This window comes from Chanodichthys erythropterus, chromosome 9 (genome assembly GCF_024489055.1).
Source record: "Chanodichthys erythropterus isolate Z2021 chromosome 9, ASM2448905v1, whole genome shotgun sequence".
Lineage (NCBI taxonomy): Eukaryota > Metazoa > Chordata > Actinopteri > Cypriniformes > Xenocyprididae > Chanodichthys > Chanodichthys erythropterus.
In genome coordinates, this window is record NC_090229.1 from 16,356,993 (window position 1) to 16,381,786 (window position 24,794).

The 24,794-nt window shown below is 38.0% G+C and overlaps 1 protein-coding gene across 1 annotated transcript; it reads left to right on the forward strand.

Moving 5' to 3' along the window:
• Positions 1-1,811: 1,811 nt before the first annotated feature.
• Positions 1,812-24,095, forward strand: pdzd4 (PDZ domain containing 4). The gene is made up of 8 exons (XM_067393668.1): positions 1,812-1,871; positions 13,108-13,146; positions 15,845-16,134; positions 16,243-16,333; positions 16,988-17,086; positions 17,204-17,266; positions 17,667-17,768; positions 22,152-24,095. The coding sequence occupies exons 1-8, from the start codon at positions 1,812-1,814 to the stop codon at positions 24,093-24,095; spliced, it is 2,688 nt and encodes an 895-aa protein (XP_067249769.1).
• The last annotated feature ends 699 nt before the right edge of the window (positions 24,096-24,794 follow it).

The following is a 24,794-nucleotide window of genomic DNA, read 5'->3' on the forward strand; positions in this document are numbered from 1 at the left end:
TGCAGCTATCACCTATAAGTACAAGAGAGAGGCTGAGCGAGAAAGCGAGAGAGAGAGAGAGAGAGAGAGAGAGAGAGAGAGTTGAGAGCTGGCTGGTGAATATTGGCTGGTATTGCCGGGAGAGGAGGGGCCTGCTGTAAAGATGTAATGGGCTCCAGCTTGTGCAGTGGTGCCGATCCCCACGTTTCCTCCAACCCAGCAGCTTTTCCTCTCTCTGCAGACACACATGTACGAGCGCTGGGCTGGCGCCGCTCCAGCACAGCCTTGAGACAATCTCGAACGGATTTTTCGGATTCTCCATCCCACCATCTGACTGAATGACTTCCGTTTTTTTTCTCTTTGGAAACGCACAGCTCCAGTTCATTTATCTTCAAACGCTCAAGCAAGCTGGATTACATCCCAAATATGCAGATGCGAGGAGCAGAAACATAATTTAGCAGTGGACTAATATGCACCTCTCCTAAATCTGGATTTCTCTCGGAAGCTGAGCAGATGTAGGGCAGCATCCAATTCATTCCCTGCTGAAGATCAGATACTTCCAGACTCCACTTCATCCTTTTCAATCATCTCTCCGTCATGTGATGGAGAGACCTGTCCTTGTAGATTGACATCTGGTTCGGAGAAAGAGCTGAGCTTACCTCTGTAGTGCGAGAGAGGCTGTTTCTGACAAGTGCACTTGCTTATTCATTTTCTGCCATGAACACGCAGCTGGAATTCCGGGAAGAAAGGAAGAGGGCAGGTTTGATGTGATCTGTGAACGACAGACTCTTATATGCACAGTGAGTGCAAATGAGAGGTGGGACATCCCCACTTTAAAGTGGATGGAAAAAAAGATGATGACACAGTCATAGAGTGCTTTTGTAGATAAATACATGCAGGTGTCAAATACAACATGTATGCAGGGGGAATATAAAATTAGGCACGGCATTAGACTTGCAGTTATACTGAAGGCTAATGAGCATCTAAACGCATTGTAATTTTATTGTAGAGAATAACATTGTAAATACTCAACAAGTCGGTACTGCAGCAGGCACTAGTCACAGACTCAAGCAACATGTTTTAAAGCACTTCAAATAGCATGACGTGCATGTCTGCGCCTACAGAGTGTTGTTATATGTAAATGAAGGGAACAAGCTCTCTAATAATAGAAACAGAGAGCGAAGGAAGGGATCTCTCAGGGGAATACGGAGTGGCGGAAAGTAAACATTTGTTTATTGCATCTTTTATTTAATAATTCACGTCCTAGTCTACGACTTTGGCACCAGGGAGTTTACGTTGAGCAGATCTCGTCTTTGATTATATTGTTCAGACACGGTGGGATCTGTGAATTTAATCCTCGGCTCGCTGCTTGTTTCAAGTGCAGAGGCTTTGGGGATGTGAAACATTTTCTGTCTAATATAATATTATCTGATTTCCGTTATCTGTCATAGCTGAAGTTTTAAAGGCTGTAACACTGAACCAGCTTCTCTGAGTGTATATGTTGGAGTATATTCAAAACTGAGTAAAAGCAAACAGACATCAGAGGCTTCATTCATCAGAGATCAAACCTTGACTTTCTCACGGCTGGATGCTACAGCGTCTCTGATCCCGCTTCCCGGGTTGGACCTCAATTAAAACAGCAGTGGGGCCTGAATGAGGGAAGCAGACAAAGAAAAGCACATCAAAGCCCTTTCATGGAGTGCAGAGTCTTAACCTCTGATCTCAGGGAGAGATTACTGTAATTGGAAGGCAGGGATCGGCATCTACGTCGGAGAATTAGGACGTGAAGTTTATCGAGGAATCACACACCCCTCAGGAAATCACAGGCCAAGATGGGCTGCAACATGTGTGTGGTGAACAGGCCGGAGGAACAGTACAGGATCATGTTTCAGGTGAGAATGCAAACATATTACATTTTTATGCTTTATTGGCAATAATCATTAGAAGGTAAAAGTTTCATACAGTTATGAAGTTGCATCACATATACGTCACATATAATCTGATATTTACTACTGTTCAAAAGTTTGTGGTGAGTAAGATTTAAAAAAAAAAAAGAATATATTCAGCAAGGGCGAATTAAAGTGATCAAAAATGTCAGTTATGCCATTTATAATGTTACAAAATGTTTATATTTCAAATAAATGCTGTTCTTCTCCTGAAATAAAAATGTATCATGAAATAGTATTTCCACAAAAATATTTAGTACTAAAACTTTTTTCAACATTGATAATAATAAGAAATGTGCACCAAATCAGCATATTAGAATGATTTCTAAAGGATTGTGTAATATGACTGGTCAATATGACTATGACTGGATTAATGGCTGATGAAAATTCAGCTTTGCCACCACAGGAATAAATCATTTTAAAATATTGAAATTATTTTAAATTATAATATTTCAAAAATTACAGTTTTACTGACCTCAAATGTTTCAAATGTAACATTAAGAGTAACAATTCTGAGATCAGCAATAGCTTGTTATATTATGTATTAAATGTATTAGTAACACACAAATTAAATATTCAATTTTAAAACCGTGAGTAATAATAGGGAGTCAGTCCTCCCTTTGCTGCTATAACAGCTTCAAATCTTTTTGAAAAGGATTCCATTTGCTGAAACATGGATACAGGGATTTGGGCCAGTGTATATGATTAAATATAAAAGTGAAATTAGACCATAAATCAGCTCTTTTGGATGAGAAATTTAAATTTGGTGCCAATATATAAACAACCTTGAGTATGATCACCATTCCATGATCTATAATTGAAGCTTTCCTCAAATTACATTAATAGTTCTTCATTCAACTAGGTGAAATTGTTCTTTATGTTGGGGTTTAAGGACCTTTACTCCTTCATGAGGCTCCTGTTCTTTTTAGTACCAATGAAAAACTCACATTCTGCTCTCTCACATAATAGCACCAGGGTTTATGCATGTTAACCTTATGGGGATTGTAGATCTGCCAGCAAACTGGAAACTGTTTATCGTAACAGAACAGCTTTAAGATGTATCAAGGGGCTTTTAAGTTACGTTGGTGCTTTAAGCAAAGAATTTAATGAATTAATCCTGTGTTGAAAACCACAATCCCCCAAACCACACAAAGACTTCCTACTCAGCATCCTCTAATTGACATTGCAGTAAGACTTTCTAATAGGCTGAGAGAGAAAAACAGTGATGATCATTTTTAAACCTCTTCCACTGTTGAGGTGTTAAAGTTTGGGTTCCATTCTGTCATTTTTCCTACTACATGACAGGTCATGTGACTATGATTGATAGCTAGGGGATATTTATACTTCTGGAAAGTAGAGCAGGATGAGAGAAGGGCAGATCTGCTAATAATAAAACCTATCAGGTGTGTAAAATATCTGTGGCTGTGACACGGATAGCAGAGATGGAAAAGCAATGCTAAAATCAAGGTTTATTGAATTCAGAAGCTGAGTACAAGTGTTCCGGAGCAAAGCTGATCCTTTAACTATGCTAAATAAAAAAGCATGGCACGTCTCTGAACACATGGCTTAAAGCTGACAATGGAAATGTGGCTGTAGTGTAATGTCACCTTGAATTAAACTAAGGGTCCAAATCAGTAAGTAACTGTGACACCTGTGCAAATAAACTATTTTAGCCTTTTTGCAAGGTCACGCTCATGAATATGCAAATATTAACTAGATTTATATGTTTTCGGAAGAGAATGTGAGAATCATGCTTGGAGTTATTGCTATGCGGTTGCTGTTCATAGTTGTTTGTAGGTGATTTTTAGGTGGTTATAGAATTTAAAGGATTAGTTCACTTTCAAATTAAAATTACCCCAAGCTTCACTCACCCTCAAGCCATCCTAGATGTATATGACTTTATTCTTTCTGATGAACACAATCGGAGATATGTTCAAGGTGCCATAGAAATTAAAATTGAATTTACCTTGGCATAGATGAATAACAAGAGTTCAGTACATGGAAATGACATACAGTGAGTCTCAAACACCATTGTTTCCTCCTTCTTATGTAAATCTCATTTGTTTAAAAGACCTCTGAAGAACAGGCGAATCTCAACATAACACTGACTGTTACGAAACAGTCTGGATCATTAATATGTACACCCCCAATATTTGCTTAGACAAGGGCAGAACGTCTGGATGTGCACAGCTGAATCATCAGACTAGGTAAGCAAGCAAGAACAATAGTGAAAAATGGCAGATGGAGCAATAATAACTGACATGATCCATGATATCATGATATTTTTAGTGATATTTGTAAATTGTCTTTCTAAATGTTTCGTTAGCATGTTGCTAAATGTTTCGTTAGCATGTTGCTAATGTATTGTTAAATGTGGTTAAAGTTACCATTGTTTATTACTATATTCAAGGAGACAAGAGCCGTCACTATTTTCATTTTTAAACACTTGCAGTCTGTATAATTCATAAACACATCTTCATTCTTTATAAATCTCTCCAACAGTGTGTAATGTTAGCTTTAGCCACGGTGCACTATCAAACTCATTCAGAATCAAATGTAAACATCCAAATAAATACTTACATGATCCAATGCATGCATGCAGCATGCATGACGAACATTTTGTAAAGATCCATTTGGGGGTTATATTAGCTGTGTGAACTTTATAAATGCACTGTATTATAGTCGAGAGCTCGGGGGGCAGGGAGCGTGATATTTAAATTGTCCGCAGCCTGAATCGGCGCATATTTAATGATGCCCCAAAATAGGCAGTTAAAAAAAATCATTAAAAAAGATCAATGGGGTATTTTGAGCTGAAACTTCACAGACACATTCAGGGGACACCTTAGATTTGTTTTACATCTTGTGAAAATAAGTTCTAGGGCACCTTTAATAAAAATCCTGACGCATCCAAGCTTTATAACAGCAGTGAGCGGGATCAACAATGAGCTGAAGAAAGTGCTTCCATCCACATCCATCCATCATAAACATACTCTACACGGCTCTGAGGGGTTAATAAAGGCCTTCCGAAGCGAACCGATGCATTTGTGTAAAAAAAAAATAAAAAAAAAATCCATATTTAACAAGCTATGAAGTAAAATATCTGGCTTCCACCAGACTGCCTTCCGTATTCGACTTACGAAGAAAGTGTAAAACTCTTGCAGTTCAAAAAGCTTACGCTACGTCCTACACCTTCCCTATTCAACTTATGGAAGAAGCTTAACTGACGTGATGCCAGTTCTGTTTTTTCATAATTTGAATATGGAAGGCAGTCTGGCAGAAGCTACATATTTTACTTCATGACTTGTTAAATATGGATTTTTTTTTACACAAACGCATTGCTTTGCTTCAGAAGGCCTTTATTAACCCCTCAGAGCCATGTGGAGTATGTTTATGATAGATGGATATGGATGGAGGCACTTTCTTCAGCTCATTATAGTTGATCCCGCTCACTGCCGTTATAAAGCTCGGATGCGTCAGGATATTTATCAATATAACAATGATTATGTTCATCAGAAAGAAGAAAGCCATATACACCTAGGATGGCTTGAGGGTGAGTAAAGCTTGGGGTAATTTTCATTTGAAAGCGAAATAATCCTTTAATTACATGATTTAAAGATAAAAAAAAACTGCTTATAAACGTTTTTATATGTACTATATAACAGCAAAGTGCCTCCTTTAAAAAAAGAAAATAACAATGAAATAAATAAGAAAACCTGAAGACTACCAAACAAAAACGCAACATATTTCAAATGCACTGATGCCTCTCAGTTCTTTCGCCTGTAACATTTAAACTCCTCTTGACCAAAATCTTCTCCACAGCTTGAGTTTGCCTCTTTGAAGTTTTGTTCAGAGAGCAATTTGCTTTCTCCACCAGACCGCAATGTCATGCCAGGATAGGTCGAGCTTTCTCTAATACCGAGAGGATCTCCCACTTGATCTGTTCAATCTCACTTCAATTTCCAGCTTCTCTCTGCCTTATTCTACACTGCCTGAGGTTCTTCACAGAGGGTTTTGCTCCTTAACCAGTTTCGTACGCAGTGACAGATAGTCCTCTCTGTGTGAGCCTGTTTTAAATGCTGCACACTTATTAGTGAGAGAGCTGGAAGACACCATAAACCCCCTGCTAAATTAGCTGTACCAACACTGGAAGCCCCCTGGATTTACAGCAAAGGAAGGGTGAAGCATATATAATGCGCTTTGGAATGTGATGCAAAACGATATCAGCATGAGAGTGATGCACAAGCAGTGGCTGACATCACCAGGAGATGTCACATGTCTTTGGTTTTTCCTCCTATCCTTCATGGCTTTCAGACTGAAACTGTTCACACTTAAAGGGTTAGTTCACCCAAAAATTTAAATTCTGTCATTAATCACCCTCATGTCGTTCCACACCCGTAAGACCTTTGTTCATCTTCGGAACACAAATTAAGATATTTTTGATAATATTCGATGGCTCAAGAAGGCCTGCATTGCCAGCAAGTTAATTTATGCTTTCAAACCCAGAAAGGTACTAAAGTTATATTTAAAACTGTCCATGTGACTACAGTGGTTCAACGTTAATGTTATGAAGCAATGAGAATACTTTTTTGTGTGCCAAAGAAACAAAATAACGACTTTATTCAACAATATCATGTGCGATTTCAAAACACTGCTTCATGAAGCTTCGAAGCTTTATGAATCTTTTGTTTCGAATTAGTAGTTTGGACCGCCAAAGTCACGTGATTTCAGTAAACGAGGCTTTGTGACGTCATAAGTGTTTTGAAATTTATATGGTTTGTGTGACTTTGGCAATTTGATACACGCTCCGAACCACTGATTTAAAACAAGATACATAAAGCTTCAAAGCTTCATGAAGCAGTGTTTTCAAATCAGCCATCACTAGATATTGTTGAATAAAGTCGTTATTAATTTATCGCACACATATCTTTTTATGTTTTTAAAAGAAGTCTCTTGTGCTCAACAAGGCTGCATTTACGTGATTAAAAATACAGTAAAACACTTAAATCGTGAAATATTACTACAATTTAAAATAACTAAATAATTCTATTGTAGTATATTTCATCATATCTCTTATTATTATCAATGTTGAAAACAGTTGTTTAATGTTGTTGTGAAAATCATGATAGATTTTTTTTTTAGCATACTTATATAATAGAAAATTAATAGAAAAAGAACAGCATTAATTTGAAATAGAAATTTACTGTCACTTTTGATCAATTAAATGCATCCTTGCTGAATAAAAGTATTAATTTCTTTAAAAACAACAACAACAACAACAATAAAAAAACTGTACTTAACCCAAATTTTTGAAAGGTAAATACAAAAACGTGTTGAAGAGAGGTGTTACTTTTCTAAGCCTCAGTGTAAGAAAAAAAAAGTAGAAAAATGGAAAATGTACTGGTCTTTTTCTTTTAGGACATTATTCGTTTACAGACTTAACGCAATGTGTAATTCAAATTACAGGTAAAACACCTGTAAAAAATCAATTTGAAAAATTCCTTCATCTTAACACAGTACATTGGGCCCTTTTTTTTTTTTTTTTTTACAGACTTTTCTCATAAGGCATTATGATTTATGACTTTTCCACCTGGAGACGATAAAATTGGTGAAAAATCCCTCAGGCTTATACTGAAGGAGGGACCCGAGCCATATCTAGGGATCAAAATCGTATAGCGATGTATGGATGTGCTTTTTTTTAAACTAACCAACCACCTAGCAGCCACCCAGCAACTGCACAGCAACATGGTAAAAAGCACTCGTAACACCTTAGCAACAACAATTCAACACCCTGGTGATCATGGCAGCAAGTTCTGCACCGGCAAACACCAATCATTTTCTTCATAAAACGTCTTTTATCATTGTAATGTTGTCACTGTTAAAATAGTAAGTCACCATGGGTTAAGTGGTGTTAGATAAAAACCACACCTCATGTGGCTCTAAAGTGCTTATCATAGTGACACTGTTTCTAACACGGTCTTTCTCTGTGTCATGCTCTATGCATCTGAGTAAGTGGCATTTGCTCTTGTTTCTGCTCTGTGGCTGGGCACACAGTAATGAAGAGCAGACACATCCTGACAGGCTTCATTGGACTCAGGACAAGCTGCTGCAGGCATGAATAATATCATTCACACTGGATCACATTAGCCGGCTCTGCTGGAATAGCCGAGCGCATGGAATCACTATCCGTGAACGCCATCGCATTCATTTGGCAGGACCATCTTCATGTGATACTCATCCGCGCTAATTGCTGCTAAGCTTTAGTCTTATGATGAGATTTAAATGAGCTCAGTCTGCAGAAAAATCCTGTGCATGTTCAGATGCTCCAAAATGAACCTTTTAGCAGACGCTTTGCCTTTTGTAATCCCGCCTAAAACCCCCCACAACACGTCTGATGAGTTTCCCTCTCGCTCTCTCAGTCTTCCTGCCTCTACCTAACATACCCTGTCAAATTTGTCTCTATGGGATGCCGTTGCCAAGGCAACTGAGGTCATTAAGCAAGACTTATATGCTTTCTCACTGCAAAGCACAAAGACGCAATAATGATGGCAAAGACGCGCACACACATAGTCGAGCGCACTAAATCAGGCGTTTGGAAAAAACACTGATGTAAATAAACATAATCCACTAGTGTGGGGCGAAGTATACCCTCCACGCTGCAGGAGGTCTCTCCAAACACGCAGCGACATGAAAGGAAAAGAGATAAAACGGTCCACCCTTCACCTGCTCGGAGAATAGGAGAAAAGAAGAAGAAAGTAAAACTAATCCAAACTGACATTTCAGGCACAAGTAACCTTTCATTAAATTCTCCTTTGGTTTCTAGAGCAACCTTTGCCCTGCCCTGACCGGCAACACTAGTAAGAACAAAAATTGCTTTCGCCCATCTTGAACATACATACATCACTGCTCAGGACTACGGATTAATGGAGGTTATGGTTCAATCCAGGGCGGAGAGCGCGAGAGAGAGTTTCCCTCCTCTAAACTCTAATCAAAAGCAAGCTGAAATCCTGAGGGGAAAGTGATGGAAAGAGGGAGTGATGGAAAGAGGGAGGGAAGACAGGAATAGAGTTTGGGAACAATGTAAAAGTCACAATTTAGAACCTCAAACTGAGTTGACCTAGTTTACTGCAGTGCTTAGAACCTTTGTGAAGACGTTTAGCATTTCTAACACTTTGTTTAACTAGGTCAAGTTGATTGAGAGAAGCAAGCTGATTTCAAAGTGAATCTTGAGAAAAAAAGAAAAAAGGCAATAATCAGCATAATTATTTAGGGAGAATCTTGTGGGAAACAGCCCTCTGTTTCTGTATTATAATTACGAGTCGTCGGTGGCTGTCGGTGGAAATGCAACAACAAACAACCTGTCACTCCAATATAAAGCTCATACTTCTGTACTAATAACCACTAGAGGTAATACACAGAGTTGAAGCATTAAAGAAGTTACAGATGGAATAAGCAGATAAAATGTCTAACAAATAAGGCACTTTACATGAAAAGCAATAAAAGGCATTTTCTTGCAACTGGAAACTAATATAAATGCTTGGTAGTATTCCTGTTAAAAATATTATATTGTGACATCATTAAATAAATAAACATTTACAAATTTTCACACTAATTGTAGTGCTGAAAATTTGACAAACTCACCCTGTTACCAAATTTATTGTAAGAACAATGATTAAAAATGTATATTGTTTCGGTAACTTTGTAACAGTCTACTACTTCCGAACATTATGAAGTAGTTCAACCTATCTATTTTGCATCTTATTGATCTTATTGTGAACGATTAATCCATTCACACATTTATTTATTTAAATGTGGCAAAATGGCATAACTCGATCTTATGGTGAAATGACAAAGCATCCCTTTCTTACAATTGATTGCAAACTCACATTCAGATATGCCTCCATACAATTAACAACCGACAGAACCATGACACTGACCTACTTTTTTTTTTTCACTCAGAAATACGTTTCACTCGGAATTGTTTATTGTTTCACTCAGAAAATATGTCACAACATGGAAGAAAACATTTTTGTCTATATTTCCGTTATTTTTGTCTATATTTCCGTTATCAAACTAAAAAAGAACAAAACTTTTAAAGAGTTAGTTTACCCAAAAAAAATAATTTCTGTCAAGTATTCACCCTCATGTCGTTCCACACCGTAAGAATTTCATTCATCTTCAGAACACAAATTAAGATATTTTGATGAAATCCGAGGTCATTAAAGGTGCCCTAGATTCAAAAATTGAATTTACCTCGGCATAGTTAAATAACAAGAGTTCAGTACATGGAAATGACATACAGTGAGTCTCAAACACCATTGTTTCCTCCTTCTTATATAAATCTCATTTGTTTAAAAGACCTCCGAAAAACAGGCGAATCTCAACATAACACCAACTGTTACATAACAGTCGGGATCATTAATATGTATGACCCCAATATTTGCATATGCCAGCCCATGATCGAGGCATTACACAAGGGCAGCCAGTATTAACGTCTGGATCTGTGCACAGCTGAATCAACAGACTAGGTAAGCAAGCAAGGACAATAGCGAAAAATGGCAGATGGAGCAATAATAACTGACATGATCATTGATATCATGATATTTTTAGTGATATTTGTAAATTGTCTTTCTGAATGTTTCGTTAGCATGTTGCTAATGTACTGTTAAATGTGGTTAAAGTTACCATCGTTTCTTACTGTATTCCGGGAGACAAGAGCAGTCACTATTTTCATTTTTAAACACTTGCAGTCTGTATAATTCATAAACACAACTTCATTCTTTATAAATCTCTCCAACAGTGTAGCATTAGCCGTTAGCCACGGAGCACAGCCTCAAATTCATTCAGAATCAATGTAAACATCAAAATAAACACTGTACTTACGCGATTAGACATGCTGCATGATGAATACTTTGTAAAGATCCATTTTGAGGGCTATATTAGCTGTTTGATGTTTTTTTTATGTTGTTTAAGGCAAGCGCGAGCTTTTGGGGCGTGGAGCACCAGATTTAAAGGGCCACACACCCTGAATCGGCTCATTTCTAATGATAACCCAAAATAGGCAGTTAAAAACATTAATTTAAAAAAATCTATGGGGTATTTTGAGCTGAAACTTCACAGACAAATTCAGGGGACACCTTAGACTTGTATTACATCTTTTTAAAAAAAGTTCTAGGGCACCTTTAAAAATAGTCAATGTGACTACAGTGGGTCAACCTTAATGTCATGAAGCGACAAAAATACTTTTTGTGCGTAAAAACAAAACAAAAATAATGACTTTATTCAACAAATTAATCTCTCCCATGTCATTCTGTTACACTATTTCCGTTGCAGAGCTTCTGTGTTTACGTCCGAACGGCGACTCAGTATTGGCCAGCACCTGTGTCAGCATCACACACACGTCGTGCTGCTCATGTGACCAGAGCCGGCCGATACTGAGCCGGCATTCGGACGTAAACACAAAAGCTCTGCAATGGAAATAGCATAACAGAATGACATGGGAGAGATGAATTTGAATAAAGTTGTTATTTTTGTTTTGTTTTTGAAACACAAAAAGTATTCTCGTCACTTCATAATATTAAAGTTGAACCACTGTAGTCACATTGAATATTTTAACGATGTCTTTAATACATCCCTTTATACATTTTTAAAGGTGTTATTATTGTTAAATTCTACTTATAATGAATGTCAGTTCATGTTAATGAATGGAACTTTGTAGTGATGTTTTAGCAGTTTATCTTTAATTTATATGAAATATATGAATAACTAAAGAGCAGCATTTGATTATATAGCTAGATGAACATTTTCTAAAGGTTATACATTTCCTTTTACTAAAAGACAACAAAATTGACTTTTTGTGCTGCTTCATGCTACAAGTCTTAGAAAGAACCATAATCAATGCAGCTTGTTTGGTAGATCACAGACTGAGTTAATGCATGCATCCCGCAGTGAGACGATAGTGATCGTTGGGGTGTGGATGTGCATTGCAGTATCTGTGAGCGCTTTCAGAAGCTCCTTCATTAGCAATGCAATTATTCCACCGGGGCAAATGTACAGGGTGAAGGTCAATAGAAGTGTATCGGGAGTTAAAGAGATGTAATTGCTGTCTCCTGGTATTGAACTGATGAGCACAATCACCCACTGAGTTCTGTATAGAACACTTGATCATGCAGAAGAAATTCCATCACAGTCCATTCGATACACTCTGTTGTTTCTCCGAAAGTGCTAAAACTAATATTTTGAAATTTCTAACACGCTGCTTCCCTATATAAAATAGCTTGGAATTTCCCCCGTGATCTTATGTTTATACATTATAAATACTAATGTATCAAGCTCACGCTAGAGAATCATACATCACTAAGCATTTTCTATATGAGAGTGTTGAATGTATAGAAAATCTTTTCTGCTCGAGAACTCCATGTTTGTCAATATCTCTATTGCTCCATCCACTCTGAATCCCGTGTGCAAACAGTCCATTTGTAATCAAAGCTACTGACAGGATCAATAATGAGCTGAACACAGTGAAAAATAAATAGGTTTCACCTCTTTTAGACATTGAAAGACTTTCAGTCAAAAAGCATAAGGATTGGGGTGAGACCTGGTCTCTAAGGGTCAGCTGTTTGTAGCTTGACTGCTTTGAGAAGAATGAAAGACAGAGAGAGAGAGAGAGAGAGAGAGAGAGAGAGAGAGGGAGGGGTAGGAGGGGTTGTCAAAAGTACTTTCAGTAGTATTAACCTTGTATTGATTGTGGGCTGTATTCATGAGGGTTAAATCACCTCTCAACTGTCTCTGCCTAAGGCTTGTCATTGGATGAACAGTCTCAATGCACAAATCCAAATCTGCACTGTCAGAAATCTGTCAGTTAAAAAAATAAATAAACCAACAGACTAAGAGTTATTAATGAGCGTCCACAACAGCAGATGTAGAACATGGTATAATTTATACACACACACACACATAAAACAAGTTATGTAAGAAAACTCACACTGAATATGTAAACAGATCAAACCAAAATAATTTTTCAAGTTTGAAGCTTTGTCATAATCAGTGATGTGCAACAAAATGATCCTGCCAAAACATTAACTGTTATAAGGATTAATATCAGCCTTAATCAGCCGTTGTTGTTTTTCTTTTTAAAGTTGTCAATAATCTGTTTAATCTGTTTCTGCTTGGCTTTTCTCCACAGAAGGGAAACACTCTTCGTCCCATTGATGCAGAAGTAAAGGTACCACTTAGATCTGAAATTTGTCTCATCACATGTCTAATACACTGCTGTTCAAAAGTTTGGGGTCAGTAATTTTTTTTAAAGCAATTACAAAAAGATTACTATTTCAAATAAATGCCATTCTTTAAAACTTTCTATTTATCAAAGAATAACTGAATAACTGGAGTAATGGCTGCTGAAATGTCAGCTTTGACATCACAGGACGGCAATTGTGTTTTTAATCAAATAAATGCATCCTTGGTGAGCAAGACACTTCTTCAAAAAAATGTTTTGAACAAGCAGCTATAAGATCAGTTTCAGTCAGAGCAGTTTCTTCTCTTTCTGTCTGTTTGTGATTGGATGATGAACAGCTCATGCTTGTCTTGCACTAGCCATTTTTGCTGGTTTGCAATGTTACTTCTCACCAAGGAGTAGAACTACATCCTTCCTTGAGTTTTGCTTATTTGTGCATTTATCTTCCCTCTCTCCTTCTCTCATTTTTCTTATCTGCGTCTCCCTCCTTCCCCACCCCATTCTCTTTATAGTGCTGCTTCAGCATTTTCAGAAGTGTCAGATTAATAACCAATCAGTACATTATGTTTTAAGTGGACAAGATTAACAACCAATCAGGGCTGGATTTCCCGAAACCTTGTTAACTCTACGTCATTTTTAAATTATACCTTAAGCTGTAACTTAACGTTAATACGTGTACACCTTCTGTAAGTCGTTTGTTCATAAGGTTAGTCTGGACCAGTCTTATCTATATCTTACCACTGTTGACAGTCTATATGAAAAAAATTCTGAAGTTGTAACACAATGTTCAATTAGGATAATTGTAATTATAATTGTCATTACACTGATGGTTGTTAGCTTTTTAATTATTTTATTCAAAGCTACACTGTAAAAATAAAAGGTGCCTGTAGGAACCTTTTGGGGTTCTTCACTTTGCCACACCAGCAGAACCGTCTGTAGATCCTCTAGGCACCCTTTCAAAAGGCCCGGTTCTCTGAGGAACCACCCAGGTTTCTTGAGGAACCCTTATATGAAGCATTGTGTGGAACCGCTTTGGGTGCCTCCAGGAACCAAATTTCATGTTTTTTATTTTTATTATTAATTTATTTCATTTCATATTGGTACTATCAACTGGAATTTTAAAGGGAATGATTGTGGTGGGGAGATTTGTCAAACTAAGGTCAAACTAAGGTAGCGATACAGCTAATAGTTGTGCTAAATCAAAGACGGCATCTTGTGCAGAGCCATTTAGTGTAGGCCTATGTGCACTATATTTTATCCGTGAAAACTTTAGTCCCCTGGCTACCATATCAGAAGCTGCAAATGCAATTCTTTAAATAATAATAATAAAAAAAGCCTGCCATGGCAGCTAATTCAGCAGCTTTTAGATCTTGTTGGTCCAACTCATACCCGGTGCCCCCTCAGTTTCAATTTGTCCCCCCTCCACCCCTGAAACGGGGCTGATTTTAACCCTTTGACGCGTATGATCACACCAGTGTGATTAGAATGTTTAGTGTGTCACTGCTAAAATCAAATATGCTTTTGCTTTGCGTTTACTCTATTCTTCACCTAGTTCACTGGCCACTTTACTCTTTTGTATTTCGGAGAATTTATGTATTTATTTTTGTTATTTGGGAAAATTCATAAATCCGACAGCTTGGAATTGCATTGCAAACTCATCGCGTGACAAAACACATTCACTTCCACACATTTTGCAATTGGAATATCATATAATTCATGATATAGTTAACAAGTCTGTGAATATTTTGAATAAAAAAGGAAAAACTGGTCCCACTTTATATTAAGTGGCTTTAACTACTATGTATTTGCATCAAAAAATAAGTACAACGTACTTATTGGGTTCATATTGAATTGCAAAACATGTTTGCAGCTATTGAGGTGGGGTACGGGTAAGATTAGGGGAAGCTTTGGTGGTATGGGTAGGTTTAAGGGTAGGGATAAGGGTTAAGGGATGGGTCAACAGTGTAATTATATGTAATTACATGCAGGTGTTTTTAAAATATAAGTACAATGTAAATACATGTATGTACACAATAAGTGCATTGTATCAAATGATTCATATAAATGTAAGTACATAGTAGTTAAGGCCACTTAATATAAAGTGGGTCCGAAAAACTAAATAAACGCGATACCAACATATCTGTCAGCTGCATGACGCATCTCCAAGCAATTAATACATTCTAAAATAATGTTCTAAAATAACGGTCACCTTAAACTCACACTGGAGGCTCAGCTAGAATTCAGAGCCTCCACAATACAGATAAATTAGAATATAGATTTAATTTGCAATTTGGATTATTAGAGTAGAGTCCTGATGCAATTGCAATTTTAACTTCTGAAGATCTTCTTTTATAAAGACCACCGCTTTCTCGCATAGCGTATTGAAGCAGCAACTGCATAGAGTGAATTATTGATTCTCGAGCCATCGATATCAACCAGTTCAGCACCACCGGAATGGACAGCACCTGGTAACGTCACACTTAAGAAGGTGTACTTTAGCAACCTCCTAGGACATAGTTTGGGGAACACGCCTAGGAAAGGTATAACTTTTGTTAAGGTATACCTTTAGAGTTTTCGTAGCGCGCTAAAAGACAACATTATCGGGAAATCCAGCCCAGTACATTATATTTTAAATGGACATACAATTGCATTCATCCTACATGGTCACTGTTTTCACTACCTGCAGCTCAAAGGCAGAAGAACATCTCACCTGTCCCAGGACAAGGATGGGCAGCCTCATGATCCTCTGCTGCTTCAGGTAGTACGTAAGGGTCACAGGAGGAGATTAGGTGCGGCTGCTGGCACGGCTCGGCTCATGGCTATCACAGACTGCATGGACAACGGCACCCAGACCGACATTAGCTTCCAGAACTTCTTGAATGGGGACAGAGAGTCTTACCCAAGCAGTGGATCACCAATGCCCCCGCCCTCCCCTCCCCTTGCCCAACTGGTGGAGCCGTACCTGCTGAATGACCTGTGAGCGTCTTCACTGTCCCCTCCCTCTTCATCAGTTCTCTTTAGTGTATGTGTGAGTCTGTGAGGTGGCACTGAAAACCTGATCAAGAAACATGTGTCTTTTCACAGTGGTTCTCTGGGGCAGGAATTTAGTGATCCAAATGACTACTTCAATGTTGCCAACCATGAGGTAGATCAACAAGAAGAGCTGGAATATGAGGTGGGAACACCAACCAATCAAAATAATCCTTTACATATAATTACAAATAATCAATCACTACATTTAACAAATTAAATACCGCTGATAAAATTGGTGCGCAAAGTTATGATTTTTTTTTTTTTTTTTTTTTACCTGGGTGGTGTAAATGGCCAGAGATGTTTCATTGTTTGATGTCAAACTCAAAGCTCCATCAAAGGAAAACCTGTCAAAATATAGAGAAACACACTATTTAAGTAATAATATAATAAGGTATTATTATTAATAACATTGTCCTGGCTCAGATAAAAAAAAGAAAAGAAAAGTAAAATGCAAACAAAACAAAAAAATTGATTAATTTTAAATAGATAACTCGTTGATCCAAAACATGAAACTGGAGGTTCAAATTTTTATTACATTACATGAAACAAAGTAAAAATAAATATACAATGATTCTGGAATTGAGCAATCTCTGATTGTAGATTCAACAGGATTACAACTATGATTAGGAATAAAGCACATATTATATTCACATACAAGAAAAAAATGGGATTAACTGGGTTAACGTAACACCAGTTACACAAACAGATTGCCACAACCTACAATGGCTTTCTGTCTCGGAGCATCTTTAAAGCAGAGGGTTCAATCTAAGCAGCTTTTCCTCTCTGTCTCTGTCAGGAGGTGGAGCTGTATAAGTCGAGTCAGCAGGACAAACTGGGGCTAACAGTCTGTTACCGGACAGATGACGAAGAAGACCAAGGCATCTATGTTGGAGCAGTGAGTGATCACATAAGGCCGGCTGTTACGTTTCACTGCTCAACACAACAGTATGCTAAGTATTCAACTGCAATATTAAAGTTATCCAGCTGATATTTAAACATTCCCTGTTCTTAGGTGAATCCAAACAGCATAGCAGCAAAAGATGGACGAATCAGGAAGGGGGACAGAATATTACAGGTATGTTTATTTCTCAGATGTGCTTTTAGAGTCAAATGACATCATCAACAGTTACTAATGAACTGACATCATAACATCATGATGCTCATCTGGGATGCAGGCCAAGTGCTTCTGACAATCAGTCTATAAACAGATAATTGGTGTGACTTTTAAGACAGCCCACACAGTTACTCTAGAGAATAATTACAGAACAGCAAACACAGAGTGACATGTTTCCATTGTCTTGACAAGTTCTTAGCTTATTCTGGTTTCATGACATTGACACATCCATTACCATGGACTCAGCTGAAACATGACCACTCATTTGCTGATGTTTTGATGTTATATTATTTTTGGAAAAGAGCTGACCTTTTGAGTTTGAATGTGGTTGTGAGTGATGGCTCCGTCTGTCCCGCATTAGATAAATGGGATGGAAGTTCAGAACCGAGAGGAAGCGGTGGCCATCCTGACCCGTGAGGACAGCACCAACTTCTCATTACTGCTGGCCAGACCAGAGATAGAGGTAAAGACATAAAGAATGAAAGAGGATTTACAATGTGAACAGACTAGAATAGAGTGAAGGGGGGCAAAGACATACATTTATGAGTACATGCAAACAAAATAGAAAGAAAAGTCATATATATCAATTATCAGTGTCCTAGACCAGGGGTGTGAGATGTATGTATATATATATATATATATATATATATATATATATATATATATATATATATATATATATATATACACATATGATATATATATATATATATATATATATATATATATATATATATATATGAGATGTGAGATGTATATATATATATATATATATATATATATATATATGAGATGTGAGATGTATATATATGTATATATATGTATATATATATATATATATATATATATATATATATAAAATAATGTATCTCAGAGATGTTTGTGGTGGGGTAATTTAAACGCGATATATGTGGTGACGTCACAATCGTGTTGCATTGTGGGATATGGAGCTGCCTGAAGTGTACATATGAAGTAGACTCGCTCCCTCAGTCAAAATCGAGGGAGCGAGGGTCTGTCCATATAAACTTCCCTCGTTCTCTTCACGAAAAGGAATGCACATCAAAATGGCGGTAGTGATTCTCCCGAGGGGAAGTGCTTAGGAAAGTTTGCAAGTGCATGTCTAAAACTGGAGTGGAACGCAGCACTAGGATGCCTATAAAACCTTGATTAGCTGGTTCAGGTGTGTTTAACTGGGGTTTGAGCTAAACTCTGCAGGATAGTCGCCCTCCGGGAACAGGATTGGACACCCCTGTCCTAGACAGTAATGTGTTAAATAGAGAGTGAATTGCTGCTTCTCATATTTAATTTCAGAAGAGATCTCAAATGTTCACAATGTTCAGAAAGTCTGCAATCAAAAAAAATCAACCAAAGATCAAAATTATTATTTTTTTAATCTCAATTCAGTTTTATATTCAATTCATCTGTCTCTATAGATGTTTTGTCAAGTCCTACAGTATTGTAAATACGGTAGCATTTAACTTAACTGGATTCATAAGAAAATACAAAATATAGAAAAAAAATAAAAACATACTGACGGCATTACTGTTTAATGCACCAATAGTAGTCATTTTAAATGTTATCTTTTAAAAAGAACTTCTTGTATTTACTTTTTACAACATAATATTAACAACATGTACTTACTATAGGGTTATGGCTAGAAATAGGGTTTGGTAATTGTGTAATTTACTGTTATTATTATAGTACATGCAAAATGTGTAACAAGGATACTGTAAAATAACATGTTACCTAAGACAAACTATATGTATAATACAGATGTATAATACATATATGTGTGTGTGTGTGTGTATGTTATATTCTACACACATATTGTATATAAATAAATAATCCAGTGAGATTATTTTGTCTCATATTTTGGCATATTTTTTTTTAGGAGAAACCATGGAGACAAAGCAGACGTTAAAATGCAATACAACTAAGATCTCCATGAAATTTTCTGCCCATCCTCTGAGCAATAAAACGGTCCTCTAGGCACACACATAAAAGCACAATTCAGTACACACAAAAATAGGCTTTTTGAGGCACATGCAAAGTTAATGGACCCACACTGTCCCCAACGACAGCATATCCTAAAATTAATGGCTTATTTTGCTGAAGGAAGGGAAACAGAAGTCTCACATCACTCAATGTCTCAATCATGTGATCACTCTTAGTGATGGGCGTCAAGGATTTGTGGCAGTTCCATTAACGCTATTCCACAAGGATGGTGAAGAGTGAGAGGGAACAAAGCTGCTTTACAGAATGGGGAAAAAGTGCACTATTAGAAAGACATGCACAGAGGAGGAGTAATTGAAGGAATTGATTGAAGGTATGAAAGAGAGGGCAAATGAAGAGTTATAGAGCAAGGTACACTAGGTAGAGAAAGGAAATTATGATTTATTTTTTTTTCACAGTCAGCTGTTTCCAATGACATAAACTAATACATCTGATTAAGCTCTGCACATACACATTCTGGGTATCTATAACAATTTTTATAAATTAGCAAATTTGCTCATTATTAGAAACCGAATCACCTATTTTCTATTGTAATGCTATTGTACAAATATAATATTAAATCTTGAATATTCAAGTGACAAACAAATAAGAATAACTCAAGCAGATGCAATTAATCTGAACTAAATCTTCAAGTTATATATGTTCAAGTAAATTTAATTTCTATTTAATAAACATTTAACAGCATTCTTATCTTGCACCACTCATTTATCATCTGTTCTAAATGAGCACCTATTCAGAGCTGTATATATGGTGCTCTAAATTTATAACTTTGTAACTGTGTCAATTTTTCTGCAATTGTTTGGGGATCCAGTGGAGATATTGAAAAAATGGCTGTTGGTTTTTGTGTGCAGCCGGCAACAATCATCTATCACGAGCACAGCCGTCAGCTAATGAATAAAACAGGGAGCTCATTTCAGCCAATGCTCAGCACTAACAAGATCAGAACAAAAAGAGGGCCATTTTGTACCTCTCATTCTCATCACCCTCCCAGCAACACAAAATGATTAATGATGAACTGAGGACCAAAAACAAGTGGAGCTGTCAGACCAAGAGTGGAAGAGATGGAGAGAGAAAGAGAGAGTGATAGTGAAACAGGAAGGGAAAAGAGAATGGTTGACTTACAAAAACAGATCGCAGGCTGACTAAATCAAGAGTAGAGGAAGAGAGACAGACATGCTTAAGAAATGTCACGGGCATGGCTGCTCTTATATAAGTCTGAGATATAATCAATTGATAATTGCAATTGATTATTGTCTTCTGACTATAGACAAAAATACTCAGGGAAAACAAATCAATACATCAATAAAGCTGTATTCATCAATAAATCTGTAGAATGACATAACAATTGCCACAAATTGATATTAACGAATTAATAATCATAGCAGTGCCACTTTGTTATAATGTGTCACAAGAAAATAAATGTGAATAGTTTAATTACCATGTCCAAGTCTCAATGATCATGTAAGATGAGGTTACACTTTATTCAAAGGTGTCCTTGTTATAGAGAGATTGATAAATTTAAGTACTGAGTAATATGAACAACATGTACTTACTATAGGGTTATGGCTAGAAATAGGGTTTGGTAATTGTGTAATTTACTGTTATTACTATAGTACATGCAAAATGTGTAACAAGAATACTGTAAAATAACATGTTACCCAAGACAAACTATATGTATACACACATTCTACACACTTATTGTATATAAATAAATAATCCAGTGAGATTTTTGAATGCACTGAAAACAGCCGGTGCTCCACACGGAGATCTGATCTCACCATCATCGAATCTGTCTGTGATTACATGAAGAAACAGATGAAACTGAGACAAACTAAATCCAGAAGAACCGTGGACGTGTCTCCAATACGCTTGAAGAAACCGACCAGCAAAGCTACCTGAAAAACAATGCGCAAGTGTACCTGGACAAAATCTGTTTTAAACAAAGGGTGGTCACACAAAATATTGATTTGATTTAGTTAATAGAAGTTAATTGATAAATAAAATCTATTTATGACAGTATTTTTTAAAGCATCCTCACTTTATAGCATCTTTACACAAATGCCTAAAACTCTTCACAGTAATGTATCTTTGCAGGTCGGTTTCTTCAAGCGTCTTGGAGACACGGCCACAGTTCTTCTGGATTTAGTTTGTCTCAGTTTCATCTGTTTCTTCATGTAATCACAGACAGATTCGATGATGGTGAGATCAGATCTCCGTGTGGAGCACCGGCTGTTGTCAGACCCCTTGTGCATTCATAAATCTCACTGGTTTATTTCAATTAATGACAAAATGAATGTATGGAAATGTAAACTAATATTTTCTACTGACACACTACAGAAAAAGATATAAATAACTGGCTTAAAATATTTTTTTGGGGGCGGGTGAAAATACTCTATTATGATACAAACAGAAAATACAGGAAATATGTACACAAAACGTAAAAACAAAATGGCTTCTTTTGCCAAAAATCTGTGTTTTAGTGTGACTTCCTGAAGAAGAAACTCTGAGAAACTTCTCATCAGATTTTGAAAGTTTTCTTGGCTTTCCAGTCCTTTTCCATTCCATTTAGATTTAAGAGTGCCTGGTTCTTGCTATATTGCTCAAGTGTAAGGGGAGGTCACTAAACACTTGCCACTTCAGCCTATAAAAGCTTATAAAAGCATCCTATGTTTTACAACTAAATGTTGCACATGTTTAAACAAATGTCTATATTGCCATCTAGTGTTGAAGTGTATTACTGCATGCATTTACTGGTGATGTCAAACTACATCTCTTCCCTCTTTGCTTTCTTACTTTTCCCCTTCACTTCCTTTTTTTTTTGCCTTTCCCATAGACGGACACTCATTTGGACCCAGAGGAGCTTGATTGTGAGTTACCTGTAGAGATGAGTGTGGACAGCCTCAATACCTCCCATCTGTCCGGCTTGTACAATTTCCGTCAGAGAACCCAAGCAGGCATTCCTGAGGAAGACCTACATCGGGAGACACCCATGCTCAGCCTAGCCACCCTCAGCAACAGTCAGGAGCTCGACAGTGGTGTGGGCCGCACTGATGAGAGCACAAAGAATGAAGAGTCCTCTGAGCACGACATCCTTCTGGGCGACGAGCAGACCAGCGCCTCCAACACAAATGCCACCAACACACCTGGCAGCTTGCGCAAGTTCAGGCCCGGCAGGAACGGTGGAGGAGGGAGCGACACGCCATCTCCACTGTTCCCTCTTCGAGAGCTCCACCTCAGTACAGACTCACTGGACTGTGGAAACATGGGTGGTGGGTACCTTCACGATCCCATCAGTGGGATGATTATGCCGGGTCTGACAGAGGAGGAATGCGAGAGGTACAGGCAACTTCTGGAAATCAAGTGTCGTTATGAGAAGAGGATGAAAAAAGTGCAGCAACTTCAAGAAGGGAAGCAGAAAGAAGGAGAGACGCAAAAGGAAGATGAGAATAGGGAGGAGACTCTGGATGAGAACAGTAACGAGAACCTAACTCCACATGAGATGGCACTTTTGGAAGAGGAAATGAGGCACCTTGAGTTCAAGTGCCGGAACATTTTACGGGCACAGAAGATGCAACAGTTAAGAGAGCGTTGTTTGAAAGCCTGGCTGATGGAGGAAGAAACATCTGGCCGGGCATCTGCAGAACCTCAGGGGTCTCCATTGCATGAGCTATCTGACATCAATGAACTTCCTGAGAAGGAACGGTCAGACAAGGACAGCACCAGCGCTTACAACACTGGGGGGGAGAGCTGCAGGAGCACGCCTATGGTGAGCGAGCATCGAATTCCAGTTTCTCAGCTGGAAGAGTCTACAAGCCCTCTGCTAAATAGACACAGGGATCGACCAACCTGGAGCGAAAGGGGACGAGCAAGCCTCAACAGTTCATATTCACCAAGCAGCTACAAGAAGTTTCAGACTAACACCACTATGAACCAGAAATACTGCTCACTCTCAAGAGAAGGAACCATTCGTCGCATGCCTGAAGGGATGACACAAGGCGGCAATTCTAGGGTGAGCAGCCATAACAGAAATGGTGGTCGTAGTGCAGAGTCAAGTCCTTACTTCACTCGACGCCGTCATTCCAACTGCTTCACTCCAGAACGCTACCAGAGTTGCATGCATCTGGGATCTTCACTTTCCGAGAGTTCTGGACCCTTGGATAGAGCTGTGGAAGGAGAAAGTGAGGCACCAATGGGCGGCAGTGACCGTGAGGGCCATGTGAATGGCACTTTTGGGTCTCTGCCTCACCCCAGCCCAGTGAAGCTTTCTCTGGCTTTACCTTTGCCGATTCCCTCTGCCTCACCACGCATGGAATGGAAGGTGAAGATAAGGAGTGATGGGACCCGCTATGTGGCTAAACGTCCCGTCCGAGACCGACTCTTGAAAGCCCGAGCGATGAAGATCCGTGAGGAGCGTAGCGGAATGACAACTGATGACGACGCAGTGAGCGAAATGAAGATGGGACGCTACTGGAGCAAGGAAGAGCGTAAGCAACAGCTGCTGAGGGCCCGTGAGCAGCGCAGACGCAGAGAGTTTATGATGCAGAGTCGTTTGGAATATCTGCGCGATCGTGGGCTGGACTTGGGCAAGGAGAGCCAGTCGGAGTCAGGTCAGAACCCAGCCTCAATCCTGGAGCTCAGTCAGAAAAAGAGCTCCAAGAAACGCAACCGACGCATACTGGACAACTGGATCACCATCCAAGAGCTACTGGCACATGGCTCTCGCTCTCCAGATGGGACAAAGGTGTACAATCCTCTTCTGTCCGTTACCACAGTCTGAAATAAAAGGATGGTGAAGAAGGAAAACAGAAAGAGAATCTATTTTATCCAATTACTTTCTTGAACAGTTCTCAAAGGGTCATCATTCTACTTTACTATTATCGCTGAGCATTGTCTGGCATCTATCACCCTCTTTAATTTAACATTCTCTGAAGTTTTAATATCTTATAGCGTGCTGATTCTCAAGTAAATGAACATTTCAAATCAAAAGACTAGTTTAAAACTCATTAAGAAGTAATTTTGCATTGCTGATGGGTGTGGTGATGCTCTTAAGTACTTGGATGAACTTGATTTTCTTGATCAATGAATGTCACGTCATATTGCTTCTCAATATACATTAATGACACTACTAGTGTTTTATTGTTTATACTAAAAAACAGCACAGTGACATAGACACTTGGAAGATTATGAATGTTGACTGAATGTACAGCATAACCTGATATTGCTGAGTTCAACATGTTCCTGGGTCAACATTTTTGTTGATCCTGGAACAACATTCAAATCAACCAATCAGATTTGAGGGACAAGTTTACAGATTATGTCAAGTTTAGGCTTAGAATCATGAATTGGTGCTTCTACATCAGTGTTATTCATCTATCATTTCCCTCTGATTTTTGGGATAACTTATGGGTAGGGTTAGGTTTAGGGGTAGGAATAGGGATAATTAAGACTAAATTTTCAGACTAGAATGTTGTTCCAG